Consider the following 16,154-nt stretch of genomic DNA (forward strand, 5'->3'; position numbering starts at 1 on the left):
TCCTCAGCCTCTGACACTCCAGGGAAAACAGCCCCAGCCTATTTTGCCTCGCCCTGTAGCTCAAACCCTCCAAACCGGGCAGCATTAGTGCAAACCTTTTCAGAACCCTTTCAAGTTTCACAACATCCTTCCTACAGCAGGGAGACCAGAATTGCACACAGTATTCCAAATGTGGCCTGACCAAAGTCTTGTACAGCCGCAACATCTCTGCTGTTTGAGGATTCAAAATCTTCATAGAACCCCATTCGGCCCATCGAGTGCAGACCGCCCCTCCGAACAGCATTCTACCCAGAATGAATAAACCACGTCTGAGGGAAACTGGATTGGCGCTCAAGGGGGAGCACACTCAAAGGTTGCATGCACCAAAAGCCAGCAGGGAGTCGATGGGATGAGTGGCCTCCTTCCAACAAAGCCAGATCCTCCCCGACTGGCCCCAGGATCCTCAATCAGCCGTCCCTTCTGTTGAGAGGTCAAAATCCTGGCGCTCCCTCCCATGACGACACTGTGGGCGCATCCCGAGGACCGCAGAGGCTCACCATTTCACCTGCTCCAGGGGGCGTTGGGGATGGGCAATAAAGGTTGGCATAGAAAGCAACACTGGCCCCTCAAAACGCACAGACAACTTGCTAAGTTTTGCTGCAAAACAAGCCACCTCTGAGCAGATTGGGGGGGATGCTTGTGCATCGACATTGATCCAAGACAAGCTGCTACCCGTCCACACACCCACCTAGTCACCAGGAGGAGCTGTACGTGGAGGTTGAGGCCTGGTTGCTGCACACTCCTTGGAACAAGACCAGATCATTAAAGGTGATTTTTGTTTTAAAAAAGAGAGAAACAAAACAACTTACCAAGTGGGTTGAAGTTGAAGAGCGCCCTGAGGATGAAGACAGACTGCTGCTCTGTTGGGTAGACGCAGTGCTGCAAGTGTAAAAGCAAGAAGAGAAAGGTAGACATTCAGAGGCGGACAGCATTGGACGCTGGCAAGTCCCAGCTACACACATCGCGGCCGGGAGGGATTTTACAGCTTGAGGGAACATGGCCTGACTGACCCCGAAACAGGGGGGTTAACTGCGGGAGGAACCATGCACGCTGGGCGAGGCTGGAAGATGGCATCTGAGGCTTGGCGAGGGAGAGATGACGAGCAAGGCTCAGGAGTTGGCAAAGTGGGTCGAAGGTGCGGACAGAGGCGAGCACGCTCAGACAAGGGAAGCCGACACTCTGAGGGCGAGTCGGAGCTGGGGGAGGAGAGTCGGCTTGCTGTGATCGTGCAGGACCCGGAGTACCCCACGCAGCATCGGAATTGAGTCATTTCAACAGGATTCGGGGGCAAGGGCAGGGCATGGTGTGTGGGGCCGCGGTGTGTGAGGTGAACTGGGTTTCTCTCACGCTGCAGTTCAGAAGCAGTAAGGGACGATCTCTTTGAGAGATCCGAGGTGGAGAGTCATTGAGAGCACATGGGACTGTCACGCCTTTAGCTGGGACTGATCAACCCTGATAAACCTGATTAAAAGACATGTTTTGGAGTCCCGTTTGCAACAACTTTAGCGGCTTTGGGAGCTCCCAAAACCACAAGGAGACAAACCGTCAGGCAGAGTCACAACATTGTGTACACAAAGCCCTTACTCACTGAAAGGCGTGAACCGACACAGACTTGACAGTGCAAGAAATCCCCTCCTTCCTATCTTTGGAGGCCAAAGGGATGTGCAGAATGGGGAGGGGAACCGAGAGGAGCTGCTCACCTGCTCTGCTGTGGGGTGGTAGTGCTTGGCAGCTCCTCAGTGTGACTAAGGTTAGTCAGGCCTGCAGGGTGCTGGCTGCTCGATGTTAATAGCGACGACGCGGATACTGCATTCGAGAGTGAAGCCATGCTGGGGACCGCGGGCGAGTCAGACTTCACTGCAGAACCAGCTGCAGCTGCACAGAACAGGAGAGACAAGGGGTTAACCGAGTAAGGGGTGGAGGACCCCCGGACACCCTCTCCACAAGTCACCTCACCGCTGACGCAGCCACAATCCGCTGGGGGAAGACCGACACAGACGGTCTCCATACTGAGGTGCCCGAGGCTGTACCAGCTCACGAACAGGCCATTCAGCCCTTCTGCGCTGTGGTTCTGGTTAATGTGAACCATCACCTGGCCTACTCTTTAGTCACCACTACCCTCAAACCTTCTATTCCTTTCGCCCTCATGTTTATTCAGCTTGCCCTCCCCCATCAATGCATCGCTGCTATTCATCTCTCACCTTCACCCCCCTGCCCCCATCCCCCCCACCCCACCCCCACAGGAATAGGAACCCCGTTCTCCCCCCCACACACACACTCCTCTCATAGGAGCAGGGACCCCCCCCACCAAACCCCCCCTTCAGAAGCGAGTTCCCCCCTCCCCACTCCTGTACAATCCCACTCCCCAGCCCCAGCAGGAGCAAGTCCCACCTCTGCTCTCCCACACAACCCCCCTCCTACGCACCCCGCACGAGAGCGAGCACCTCTCCACTCTTCCACAACCCGCCCCACGGCAGTGAGCCCCCCCCCCCCAACAGCCCTCTACACAATCCCCTCCCCCGCCAACTGCATTATCTGCAGCTTCAACCCACTTCATGGTGTTGAAGGTCCCTCGTGAGGAGAACCTCCCTCTCTCCCTCCTCTCCTCACCCCCCCCCCCCCACCAAGGTTCTAAACCCTGACTCACCTTCGATGGACTGTGACGTCTGTATCGTGCTGAAGCCATTCTGGAATAAGGAAGTCACAGGTCAGCTCTACAGTGACAGACTTCAGGGAGGTCGAGGGGACAGGGCGAAATTGGGGAGGGGGGGGGGGGGAAGGAACAAATGAGAAGAGAGCTAGAAGGGGGGGGCAGAAGGAAAGAGGGGGTGGGTGGGACAGGGAACAGGAGGAAGGTAGGTGAAGAAGAAAAGGAAACGAGGGAGGGGTGAAAGAACGAATCCGCAAATGCGAGGGCTGGGCGCCGATTACCTTGGCTTGCGTCAGGTCCTTCTGAGGAGAGGAAGAGAGGGAGTTGGAGTACGCTGCCCGCTGACTGGAGCTCTGCTCGTACTGTGGCCCGGGGGCACTGTTCTGGGTCGTGAACGCCGAGGTGGTGATCGTGCTAGGCTGGTATCCCGACTCTTGACTCTGATTAGAGGGGATTGTCGATGATGACTCGCTACGAGAGAAACAGCAGAGGCAAAAATGTGTAACTCCCCAGCACCTTGAGAAACTAGATAAACACACAAGGGACGAGGGAACAAGCTGCTCCCTTTTATTGGCTTGCAGGATGTGGGGGGTCACTGACTGGGTCTATTGCTTATTGCCATCCCTAAGTGCCACTGAAGATAGTGCCGTCTCCCCACAGTGCAGTAAGGCTTTGACCCAGCGATACAAGGAACTGCCAATATACTGGCGAGGGTTGGAGGTGGAGGGACATGCACAGCTGGGGTGGGGAAGCGAAGAGGCTCAAAGGGGAACGTGCAGGAGGTGGCGTTCCCTTGCAGCTCTGTCCTTCCCTTTCCTGGGGACATAGGTCTCGGGTTTGGAAGGTGCTGTCTCAGCAGCTTTGACGAGCGACTGCACCGCACTGATGGCACACACTGCTGCGACTGAGTGTAGTGGTGGAGGGGGTGGACGTCGGGCCAGTCAAGCGGAGGGCAGAGCTTTTACAGCTACATTAATCGGGCGAGTGGGGAGTATTCCCTCAGGCGCCTGACTTGTGCCTTTGCTGTGGTGGACAGGCTCTGGGGAGGGTCGGGATGGGAGTTAACCGCTGCACGATTCCCAGCCTCTGACCTGCTCTCGCAGTCCCAGCAGCTGGACCAGTGGGGTCTTTGGTCAATGGTAACCCCCGGGATGTTTGATGTACCAATTTATTATTGGAGATAAGGTGCCCCCTAGGGCATTGACATGAATGTAATGTGTCACTGAAGAGAGCCCTGGCTTTACCAGGGGACTGCTGCTGTATCTGCCAAGGCCTGAATAACTCAAAACGCCAATCCCCAGTGTGAATGCTCACTGAGAATCATAGAATCCCTACAGTGTAAAAATAGGCCCAACAGGTCCACACCAACCTTCCAAAGAAGAACCCAAACCCGACTCTATTATCCCTGACTAACCCCCCATAACCTGCACATCCCTGGGCACTACGGGACAATTTAGCATGGCCAATCCACCTTAACCTGCACATCCCTGGGCACTACGGGACAATTTAGCATGGCCAATCCACCCTAACCTGCACATCCCTGGGCACTACGGGACAATTTAGCATGGCCAATCCACCCTAACCTGCACATCCCCGGGCACTATGGGACAATTTAGCATGGCCAATCCACCCTAACCTGCACAGCTTTGGACTGTGGGAGAAAACTGGAGCACCCGGTGGGTGCTCACGCCGACACGGCGGGTGGGGAAACGTGTAAATCCCACACAGACAGTTGCCCCGAGGTGGGAATCGAACCCGGGTCCCCGGCGATGAGATGCTCACCCCTAAGTCACCCTGACGTGTGGGAACGTCACTCCCAGGTGAAGATTCCTGCTTGGGGCAGGAACGGAAATGCAATCGACACACGTGCGGACTTACCTGACAGCCCCGGTGTAGGGGCTGCTCTGGGGCTGGCTCGCTGCCACGCTGGTTGCTGGGGTGGCTTCGTACTCTGCCAGCATGGGCTCGGAGCCAAACTGCAGCGCCCCGAACTGAAGGTTCAACCCCGCGATGTCTGCTGAGGCGGGCATCTCCACAGCAGAAGATGGGATCTACAGAGAGAGAGAGAAGAGAGAGAGAGAGAAGAGAGAGAGAGAGAGAAAAAGGTTGGCGTGAAATGGTTGACCACTCTCACAGAGTCCAGCTGAGCAGTCTCTCACGTAGAGTCACACACTCCAAAGCTCGTTACACCAATTACTGAGTCAGCGTTTGGCACTTTCGCGGGCATCGATGGCTCCAGGTGGCAGTTGACCTGAGCACAGATAGCCCTGAGATAAATGTGTTGAAAGAGGCACGTGGACTGAAGCTACTCACCATTCACTCATCAGGACCATTGCAAGAATGCCAAATTTCACAACAGTTTGTATCATTTTGGGGGGTCGGGGGGGTGGAGGAGGAGGAGGAGGGATGGCTGATTGGTTGGCAGATTGGCTTAGGTGTTGCCACGGAGGAAGCAACAAGGAGCTAAAGGCTCCCCAGGACGAGAGATGATGCTGGAAGTCTGAAACAAAGACTCAAAATGCTGGAGAAGCTCGTGGGCAGCATCAGTGGAGAGAAAAAACACCACAGGATTAACGTCTTAACGTAACCCCGACTGGACCCGAGAGGTTTTTCTCTCCGCCAATGTTGAATTTCTCCCAACTCCTAAATAATTCAAAAAGGGCTTGAGCATATCCCTTTTGTTTGCAGAATCAGGAAACCAGGAAGGTTTCTCCAAGAACTGGTGAGAGTTTCACACCCATCACCTCCAATTCCAGGCTTATTAACCTGTTGAATATAAATGCCACAGGCAGCCTTGCAGAGATTCAGACACGTTTCCCAAGATCCCAATCTTTTTGTTTTTCTGCATTTGGGATTGTGGGCTGAAAGGGGAAAAGGACTGTTTTACAGGAATTGTTGAAGGGTTGCTGCCCTTCTGAAACTAACCTGATACTCATGGTAAGTGCTGTTTACACAGCTGCTTGCTCACACAGTCATGGCAGCCTGGTTTGGAGAAGAGCTGGAGGGTATGTACAAATGGGGCTTCGGCCTGCAACAGGTAGCTGATTAAGCTGTGGATCACTGACCAGTTACTGATGACAATGGTGGCCTTAGCTGCCAACAGCCATGTGATTGGCTCCTCAGCTTGTGCGTGTGTGCACGTGTTGGGGCCAGGAGGTGAATACTTTGACAGAAACTTTGGAAGACGGAGCTGCTGCGCTTTTCCAGCAACACATTTTCAGCTCTGATCTCCAGCATCTGCAGTCCTCACTTTCTCCTTGTATGGACAGAGGGAAAGACTGGAAGGCAGTTCAGTGCTCCTGTTCACAGGAATTGCTGAGAAGACCCAACCTTTGAGCTGCTTCTCAGTCTCCCTCCAGCTGCTTTTGCTGGTTTGCAAAAGTCATTGGGTGACTCACTTCTAAAGTGTGAATACTTACCAATTACAAGTCACAACTTCCAGCAACTGTAGATGGGGAAAAGTATTGCAAGCCGAAGTTAGCCAGTTCTAGAGGGGTGGAGTTTAAAAACACAGAGACTACGCTGTAACTGTCCCAGGTGCTGGAGTACTGTGTACAGCTTTGGTCTCCTTACTTGTGAAAGGATATATTGGAGGGGGTGCAGAGGTGGTTAAATAGGATGATTCTGGAGTTGAGATGGTTGGCTTATGAGGATTGCATAGACTGGGACTGTACTCATTGGGATTTAGAAGGATGAGAGCAGGGGGAAATGTCATGGAAATTTATGATATTATGAAGGAAACAGATCAGACAAAAGCAGGGAGGACGTTTCCACTGGTGGGTGAAACTACAATGAGGAGCAAAGTCTCAAATATAAAAAGGGGGAGGAGAGCAGACTTAGGACTGAGCTGAGGAGAAACTTCTTTAGCCAAAGGGTTGTGAATTTGTGGAACTGCCTGTCTTGAGGCTACCTCGCTGAATGTTTTTAAGGCAAAGTTTTGAACAGTACAGGGATTGAGCATTTGTGGTAAGCAGATGAGGCCATGAAAAGATCAGCCATGATCTTACTGAATGGCGGAGCAGGCTCAAGGGGACACATGGCCTCCTCCTGCTCCCGTTTCTGAGGTTACTCCCCATCTACAGTTGCTGGAAGTGGTGACTTGTAATTGGTAAGTATTCATACTTGAGTCACCCAATGACTTTTGCAAACCAGCAAAAGCAGCTGGAGGGAGACCGAGAAGCAGTTCAAAGGTTGGGTCTTCTCAGTAATTCCTGTGAACAGGAGCACTGAACTGCCTTCCTGTCTTTCCCTCTGTCCATAAAAGGAGAAAGTGAGGTCTGCAGATGCTGGAGATCAGAGCTGAAAATGTGTTGCTGGAAAAGTGCAGCAGGTCAGGCAGCATCCAAGGAACAGGAGATTCGAAGTTTCGGGCATAAGCCCTTCTTCATAAGCCCTGAAGAAGGGCTTATGCCCGAAACGGCGAATCTCCTGCTCCTTGGATGCTGCCTGACCTGCTGCGCTTTTCCAGCAACACATTCTCAGCTCTGTCCATAAAACCCATGTTTTTTTACCCTCTCCCATCTACGTTTGTAGATGTAGAGGGGGAGTTCAGCGGATGGGAGTTATTTTTATACTGGTAGAGGTTTTAACGTAGTAGAAATTTATGCTGATGGTTTAACTGGTTACCTGCAGCTAACCTGTCAATGCGGAAACCATCTATTGACTCCATCAACGCTTCCCCCGCCTCAGAATAAAGCAACCAACATAATCAAAGTTGAAAATGTGTTGCTGGTTAAAGCACAGCAGGTTAGGCAGCATCCAAGGAACAGGAAATTCCACGTTTCGGGCCAGAGCCCGATGAAGGGCTCTGGCCCGAAACGTCGAATTTCCTGTTCCTTGTATGCTGCCTAACCTGCTGTGCTTTAACCAGCAACACATTTTCAGCTCTGATCTCCAGCATCTGCAGACCTCACTTTTTACTCAAACATAATCAAAGTCCCTGGTTATGCTCTCTTCCACCCTCTTCTGTCTGGCAGGAGATATAAAAAAGTTTGTATCCGTGCACAAACAGATTCAAGAACAGCTTCTTCCCCACCGTACTTTTGAATGGACCTCCCAAATGCTAATTCTGATCATCGCTCCGTAACACTGTACTCTGCGCTCTTTTCTGCTACCCTAACGTACTTGGGTCTGGTACGATCTAATTGTACAGCATGCAAAACTGCATTTTTCATGGGTAGATGTGGCAACAAGGTGTTGCCTTTTACCGCGCAGTCATCACTTACCTTCGAAGCGATAGAGGCCTTTTTCTTCGGTGGCTTCAGTTTCTGCTGCGTAGGCTGGGGGCTGGAGGATTGGTTCTCTGAGGCTCCGGGAGACACCTGGGTAGTGCCAGCTTTGCTCTGCAGGGGGGAGCTTGGCGCTGCTGTTGGCTGCTTGCTGGGGATGAAGACTTCCATCATACTGGAGTTGGAGTAGGATTGCCGTTGGCTGAAGGGGCTGTGGACTGGAGGTTCTGTTTGGCTTTTCAACTCTGGAGTCCAAACGGAGACACCCAGTCAGCACGGTCATGGCCTCGGGAACAGCCTCAACACACACACACTCTCGCTCGCTCGCATACACACTCATACGCGAGGAGCAGGCCCTCGAGCGTGCTCTGCTGTCTGACAGGATCGCGGCTGACTGGAATGTGTCTGACTTAACCCCCAGTGTTCCTGCGTCAGAAATCTGTTCAACCCTGGCTCTTATAGAGTCATGCTGCACGGAGACTGGCCCTTCGGCCCCTACACGCCCATGCCGACCAAACTAAAACAGTCCCATTTGCCAGCATTTCGGCCAATATCCCTCTAAACTGTTCCTATCCACGTACCTGTCCAAGTGTTGTTTTATACGACGCTGCGATTTTACCTGCATGCTATTACTTCCTCCGGCAGTTCATTCCACGTACGAACCACCCTGTCCAAGAAAAGGTTCCCCCTCGGGTCCTTTTCCGAATCTTTCCCCTCTCACCTTGAAATTATGCCCTCTAGTTTCGAACTCCCCTATCCTGGGGGGAAAAGCCTTATGCTCTCCGCCTTATCCATGGCCCTCATGGCTTTCTAAAGCACTTCCTGCACGGAAAAATCGGCATCACTGATGGAATCAGTGTTTACTGCCCCATCCCTGATTGTCTCTCGAAGTGGTGAGCCGCCTTCTTGAAAGACCCACTAACACCCACTAGCCTCCCCCCAACTCCCACTGTCCTTTTAGACTTGTAACTTTCACTTGGTAATCTAGCTCCACGATCTTCAAGTGAGTCACTGCACGACAGCAGAGCTGGGCTGCTGTTCCGTTCCAGACCCTCGCTAGCGAGGGTACAGAGACACTGCCTTCTCTCTGACACACACACCCCACACCCACACACACGATCGATCTAGCTCTTACCAAAATGGCTGAGTGCTGAGGGCTGAGATGTGGGTCCCATGTCCCAGGAGGAGGCAGCGTTGCTGGTGGGTTGAGTGTGTTGGGCGGCCAACTGGGCCAGCGCCTGAGCTGTCTTCAGCTGCTCCAGCAATTGCGATCCCGCAGTGCTGCCACCCTTGGGCTCACCCACGTCCCCGAAGTTCTTACCCAGCATGCTGACCTGCAGATGGAGACGCAGAAAGAAACAAAAGAGAGACAGATTAAACCAGCCGCGGGCTTCAGGGAAATCACTCCCTCCTCTACCTTCGGGTCCCTAAGTGTTTCCTCTGTCTGAAAACCGAGAAGGCTCGGACTGCTTTCTCAGTTTCAGGGAATTACGTGGAAGACTGCAAAGTAATGGGAATGTCACTGAACTGGGAATCTAGAAAGCAGTTAACAATACAAAATAAGTGCGGATGCTGGAAATCACAAAATAGAAATCGCTGGAAAAACTCAGCAGGTCTGGCAGCAACTAGGTTTGGCTGGTTGTAAGACGACAGACGGTGGTGGTTGATGGGGAAATGTTCATCCTGGACTTCAGTTACTAGTGATGTCCCACAAGGATCTGTTTTGGGGCCACTGCTGAGTATCACTTTTATAAACGGCCTGGATGAGGGCATAGAAGGATGGGTTAATCAATTTGCGGATAACACTACGGTCGGTGGAATTGTGGATAGTGCTGTCACACGTCACAGAGGGACACATAAGCTGCAGAGCTGGCCTGAGAGACGGCAAATGGAGTTGAATGCGGAAAAGTGTCTGGTGATTCATTTTGAAAGGAGTAACAGGAATGCAGAGTACTGGGATAATGGTAAGGTTTTCGGTCATGCAGATGAGCAGAGAGATCTCAGTGTCCATGTGCATATGTCCCTGAAAGTTGCCACCCAGGTTGATAGGGTTGTTAAGGCATACGGTGTGTTAGCTTTTACTGGGAGAGGGATTGAGTTTTGGAACCATGAGGTCATGCTGCAGCTGCAGTTGAGAGTATTGCGTGCAGTTCTGGTCACATTATAGGAAGGATGTGGAAGCTTTGGGAAGGGTTCTGAAGAGATTTACTAGAATGTTGCCTGGTATGGAGGGAAGGTCTTAGGAGGAAAGGCTGAGGGATTGAGGCTGTTTTCGGTAGAGAAAAGATCGAGAGATGACTTCATGGAGACAAATAAGATAATCAGAGGGTTAGAGAGGGCGGACAGTGAGAGCCTTTTTCCTCGGATGGTGAAGGCTGGCACGAGGGACCTTAGCTTTAAGTTGAGGGGTGATAGATATAGGACAGATGTCAGAGGTAGTTTCTTTACTCACTAGGGGCATAGAACGCACTGCCTTCAACAATAATAGACTTGCCAACTTTAAGGGCATTTGAAGTGTCAATGGATAAACATAGGGATGAAAATGGAATAGTGTAGGTTAGATGGGCTTCAGACTGGTTTCACAGGTCGGCGCAACATCAAGGGCCGAAGGGTCTGTACGGTGCTGTTCTGTTCTACGGATGGAAACTGACCCTTCCTCAGATCAGTTCTTCAGAACTTTACATACAGAATAACAGACATCCGACAGGGAGTTACAGACTGGAATCTAATCGAGGGGTTCGGGGTGGGTTATATACAGAATAACAGACATCCCGACAGGGAGTTACAGACTGGAATCTAATCGAGGGGTTCGGGGTGGGTTATATACAGAATAACAGACATCCCGACAGGGAGTTACAGACTGGAATCTAATCGAGGGGTTCGGGGTGGGTTATATACAGAATAACAGACATCCCGACAGGGAGTTACAGACTGGAATCTAATCAAGGGGTTCGGGGTGGGTTATATACAGAATAACAGACATCCCGACAGGGAGTTACAGACTGGAATCTAATCAAGGGGTCCAGGGTGGCGTATATACAGAATAACAGATACCCGGGAGGGAGTTACAGACTGGAATCTAATCGAGGGGTTCGGGGTGGGTTATATACAGAATAACAGACACCCAGGAGGGAGTTACAGACTGGAATCTAATCAAGGGGTTCAGGAAAGGTGAGAGAATTGTACACCCCATTCCCCTTCCTTCAGACCCACCAGTTTGAAAGCAGAACTGAGCTCTGACAGTGGGCTCCCGTGGCCCAGCCCAGGCCTTCCTTCCCCAACCCGGCACAGTCCTGCTTACCATGTTGTGCTGTGGGAAGGTGGTCGGAGGAGACGGCTGCGAGACTGAGTGCTGCTTGGAGTTGTTGAACACCAGGGGCTGAGAGAGCGTGGGCGAAGCAGAGGTGTCCAGGGGAGCCGGCTCATTCTCCGACACCGAGGGCTGTTTCCCCAACAACACTGCCAGGTCGATCCTGCAGCACGGGGGAAAGGGAGGGAATATTAGGGCGGAATGCCGGAGTCAGGACACCGCATGCGAAGAATCAGTACTGAGTATCGAGCCCAGCGATGCACATTAACCACAAATTCGTTCAACTCGATAGTAAACGATTTGTGCTGCTGACTTTTATCATCTCAGCCACATGGGAAGGAAAATGACGCTAACGTCCTTCGGGCTGAACTTCTGAAGCAACAGGTCGAGGTATCTCCCTGTACACACAAGGCTTCTGCTGCTGGTCTGAGGTGTCAAGAGGGGCCAGCTTTTGATGGCAATTCAGACCGCAACAGTCACCGCGGTCTCGTTCAATAGAATCACAACAGAGTGGGATGCCACTCGGGACTATTCTGCCTGTGCTGGCATTCTGACAGCCCTAATACCTGGCACCCTGTTCCTTCCTGTAGCTGGCATCAGTCGCCTTTTGCCAAGCTGGTCACATTAGAGGCCCCCGAGAAACCACGTCACCCTGGCAGCATTGTGTGTGTGCGGCTGCCCGTGCGCCCATCTGTATGTCTATGTGCGTGTACACGCATGGATCTGTGTCCTTTGTTTGCGTGTGTCCTTCTAGGTGTTGGGGAAGGGAAATCGAAGCAAACGAAGGGACGCCACGACCGGTCACGAGAACGCGCAGTGTTACCTCTGCCCTGCTGTGATCGTCAGGGTCTCGCCCCCTGAAGGCAGAGGGCCGACATTGGAGGCGGTGAAAATCTTCGTCTCGGACAGCTGCAGAGAGAGAGAGAGGAAAAGGCAACATTGGTCACTGGGCGAGAGGGAGAGAGAGAGACTGCACAGAGAGAAAAAGGCAACATTGGTCACTGGACGAGAGGGAGAGAGAGAGAGACTGCACAGAGAGGAAAAGGCAACATTGGTCACTGGGCGAGAGGGAGAGAGAGAGAGACTGCACAGAGAGGAAAAGGCAACATTGGTCACTGGGCGAGAGAGAGAGAGAGAGACTGCACAGAGAGGAAAAGGCAACATTGGTCACTGGGCGAGAGACAGAGAGAGAGAGAGAGAGAGAGACTGCACAGAGAGGAAAAGGCAACATTGGTCACTGGGCGAGAGGGAGAGAGAGAGAGAGAGAGACTGCACAGAGAGGAAAAGGCAACATTGGTCACTGGGCAAGAGGGAGAGAGAGAGAGAGACTGCACAGAGAGGAAAAGGCAACATTGGTCACTGGGCGAGAGAGAGAGAGAGAGAGAGAGAGAGAGAGACTGCACAGAGAGGAAAAGGCAACATTGGTCACTGGGCGAGAGAGAGAGAGAGAGAGAGAGAGACTGCACAGAGAGGAAAAGGCAACATTGGTCACTGGACAGGGGGGTGGGGAGAAGAGAGCGAGAGAGCCTGCACAGAGAGGAAAAGGCAATGTTGGTAACTGGGGAGGGGTGGGGGAAGAGAAGAGAGGAGAGAGAGAGAGAGAGAGAGAAACACTGCAGAACGAGGAAAAGGCACCGTTAGTCACTGGGCGAGCGAGAACGAGGATTTGGCTGGAGAGGTCCCTCAGTCAGTTCAGTTGGCAGAGGTTACCAGCTTCAGCTCACCCCATGGCACTGGATCCCCCTCTGCCTGGTGTCTGGAGTTTACCTCAGGCCGCTCCGACAACAGCAAAGTCAGCACCCTCTTGCCTCGTGCTTGTAAAACATGCAGAGCCCACAGTAACGTGCAGACAGTGGACAGCCACTGCTTCCATCAGTTTAAGTAGCATCACCAAACATGTGGGAGCAACATTCACTCACTAACTACCGACTGGCCTTAACTGGCTGAGAACTCACTGCACATATCCTTCATAAGAATACACCCATTTTGGATAATCCCTCATGACTGGTGCTGTCAATCAGATCCACAAATAGGCTACACAGAACATCAATTCCTAGATTTCCTTCAAAACAAAGTATATTATTATGGGCTGTGGGGGTCAGCTTTTATTTCTCCCCTTTAAGCAGCCCTTGAGAAGATGGGGAGGGAACCCCTGCCATACACGTGGGGTGTAAGGATCCACACCACGGTGCTGTTAGGGAGGGGGCTCCAGGATTCTGACACTGACAACAGCCGACATGCTTCCAAGTCAGGATGGTGTGAGAGTGTGGGGAGGGTGTGTTCGGAGTGGAACTTGCAAGGGGGTGGCCGTTCCCACGTACCTGCTGCCCTGATACTGGTTGGGAGCCTTCGTGAGCCACTGCGATGGATCTTTGTACACACACTGCTGTGATCTGAGTGGTGACGACGGAGCGTGTGGATACCTGTGGGGGTGGTGCCAATCAAGTGGGGGGCTGCTCATCCCTGGACAGTGTCGACCTTCTCAGGTATGGTCGAAGCTGCCCCCCCAGCTAGGGTAAGTGAGGAGTATTCCCTCACCCTCCTGACCTGTGCCTCGTCTATGGTTGGACAGACTTTGAGGGGGGCGGGGGTGTGAAAGGGAGCGACGGAACGGCTGACGCTGCTCTGGATTGGACGTGTTTGAGGTGGCCGGGGAGGTCGTACAAATGAAGAGGAATAGTCCACTCTGGCCCTCCAGCCTGCTACGCCACTCAGTATGATCGCGGCCGATCTGATCACAGCCTGCGTTAACTGAGAACCTTTGAACCCCTGCTGCACTCTCTGGAGGAGAGACAGCCTTCACAGATTCACGACTACCTGAGTAAGAGAGACTTCCACATTTAAGCTCTCTCCTCCTTCCCCCCTCCTCACTCCCACAAACGTCTGCGGCAGCATCTACCCACCCACCCCTGACCTTCCCTGCCAGGTCTTCTGCACTCGCTTCCATCACCCTTCCAGGGGTGGTCTTCACACATGGAGCTGACTGGGCCTTTATCGCTCCATGAACTCAGCCGCTTTGCTGGGGAGACTGTGGAGGGTGGGTGAGCGTCAAATGCACTGCTGTAGGGTCGGAGAGCCCTGCGTAAACCAGACCGGGGAAGGACGGCAGATTTCTCTCCCTACAGGAGCCGCTTGCTCCCTCAGAGGGTCAACGAGGTGATGAGGCATGGGAAGGGGGTGGGAGGAGCGAAGGTGACCCAGACACAGACGGAAGGGGAGATCGGACAGAGAAGACACTGGAGGAGGAAGGAGCAGAGACAACGGACATAGACCAAGGGCAGGGGATTTGGCAGACCTCACGGACCGAGAGAGACAAACACTGGATTGATTACAGAGGAGAAAAGCCTGACTGACAGACAGTTTGGGCATTGTTCCGAAGTCAAAAGGGGACTGTCGAGAGTAGCCACAGAGACGATGTCTCCCCCTTGGGGCAAGACGAAACAAACGGATTTATGTTGGAGGATAACCAGGTGAAAAGCAGAGGTGGGGAGAAATCACTTCTCACAAATACTCATGAACCTGCGCGATACTGTCTATTGACAGATTTTTTAGTGAGCAACTGGTTAAGGGTTTGTAGAGAACAAATACTAACATGGAGGCAAGGTCAAGGAGAGAGCAGCCACCATCTTATCAAATAAAAGAGCATGCTTGAGGACCTGTATGGCCTACTCCTGTTACTGGCTCGTTTCTTGAGATGGGAGGGGGGGTAAAAGATGGTGAGAGGGAGGAGGAAAGAGCGCAAGAGACGCGAGGGGGTGGGGGGGGGGGGGGAAGAGCGCGACAGACAGGAGGGGGAGAGAGAGAGAGACAGACAGACAGAAGGCGAAAAGCGAGCGAGAGATAGAAGGGGAAAAGGAGAGATAGGGATGGGAGAGACACGAAAAAAAGAGGGGGATGGCGGAGAAAGAGAGAGATGGGGAAGCGTAAAAGGAGAGAGAGCGAGATGCGAAGTTGCTCTTACCTGATAGCAGCCATTAACTGCTTTTGGAGGGTTCCTTTTGTCATCAGGACTCAGGAAGGTGGTACCTGGTGCTGGCTGAAATACAGGGGAAACTTGAGATATCAACACAGGAGGGTTCTTTATATCAGGAGAGTGCACACACCCACACACACAGACACACACAACCACACACACTGAATTGTTTCATGGCCTCTCAGAAAACAAAAGTCACAGAAAGAAAGATTTCTGCAGCCACACCAGAACTCAAATAAAGAGGCAACGGAACAGAAAGCAACAGGAGATGGAACCCCCGGTTTCCCAATCTTTTCAGCCAGCAGCAGGGATCCTCCTGACATCAGCTGGTGACAAGAGGACGCTCAGTGATCCCTCCATTACAATGCCTATCAGGTTAAGTCGGAAAAGTTAAAATAAAACAATAAACAAACAGAAAAGAACGAAAACTGAGAAACTTAACCATACAAACAAAGGCGTCTCCGACGAAACGAGATACCCGGGAGTAGACTGAACCAAGGTTGGAATGAGACCTACACCATCCTATGGTGCTGCCTGGCACCGTTATCGAGCCACAGTGATCAGGCCAAGTACCAAACCCTCGCCGGGAGGCCGCACCCGGCAACCTCTCGACCCCGAGTCGCCTCAGACACCAAACTCCGTCCCGACAGGAGCCAGGTGAAACACCCGAGCGGACGTGACACTGGATGTGTAGTGTCAGGAAGTGGCCGTCGTCAGCAAACAAGGTCACTGCCTTGTGGAGATATGAAGCTTTGTTGAGCGCGACAGTGGTGGGTTTTGTTTTGTAGGGGGCGATAAGAGAGGGTGCTGAAAAGGAAATGTGAATCAATGGGGAAGGGTTTTGCAGATTCAGCTTCTGCGACTGCCCCTGGCGGGGTGGGGAGCAGGCGCCAACAGCTCCCAACCTTCACATCAGGCTGGCCGCACTCCCTCCGGGCCAAGGTGGGGGGGAAG

At 52.6% G+C, this 16,154-nt stretch overlaps 1 protein-coding gene across 6 annotated transcripts in view; it reads right to left on the bottom strand.

Annotated features, from left to right (window-relative positions):
• Positions 1–16,154, bottom strand: part of ubap2l (ubiquitin associated protein 2-like) — a 90,400-nt gene that overhangs the window by 28,377 nt on the left and 45,869 nt on the right. For 4 of the 6 annotated variants that reach the window (XM_060820812.1, XM_060820814.1, XM_060820813.1 and 1 more), the window contains 10 exons: positions 15,189–15,263; positions 12,051–12,136; positions 11,219–11,390; positions 9,053–9,251; positions 7,915–8,162; positions 4,568–4,740; positions 2,971–3,160; positions 2,687–2,726; positions 1,740–1,914; positions 849–918 (listed from right to left, as the gene is read on the bottom strand). In XM_060820812.1, the coding sequence (XP_060676795.1) occupies positions 849–918; positions 1,740–1,914; positions 2,687–2,726; positions 2,971–3,160; positions 4,568–4,740; positions 7,915–8,162; positions 9,053–9,251; positions 11,219–11,390; positions 12,051–12,136; positions 15,189–15,263 (1,428 nt within the window). The remainder of the gene's footprint in view (positions 1–848; positions 919–1,739; positions 1,915–2,686; positions 2,727–2,970; positions 3,161–4,567; positions 4,741–7,914; positions 8,163–9,052; positions 9,252–11,218; positions 11,391–12,050; positions 12,137–15,188; positions 15,264–16,154) is intronic. The other 2 variants (XM_060820816.1, XM_060820815.1) reach the window with 1 other exon arrangement.

This window comes from Hemiscyllium ocellatum, chromosome 50 (assembly GCF_020745735.1).
Source record: "Hemiscyllium ocellatum isolate sHemOce1 chromosome 50, sHemOce1.pat.X.cur, whole genome shotgun sequence".
Classification (NCBI taxonomy): Eukaryota; Metazoa; Chordata; class Chondrichthyes; order Orectolobiformes; family Hemiscylliidae; genus Hemiscyllium; species Hemiscyllium ocellatum.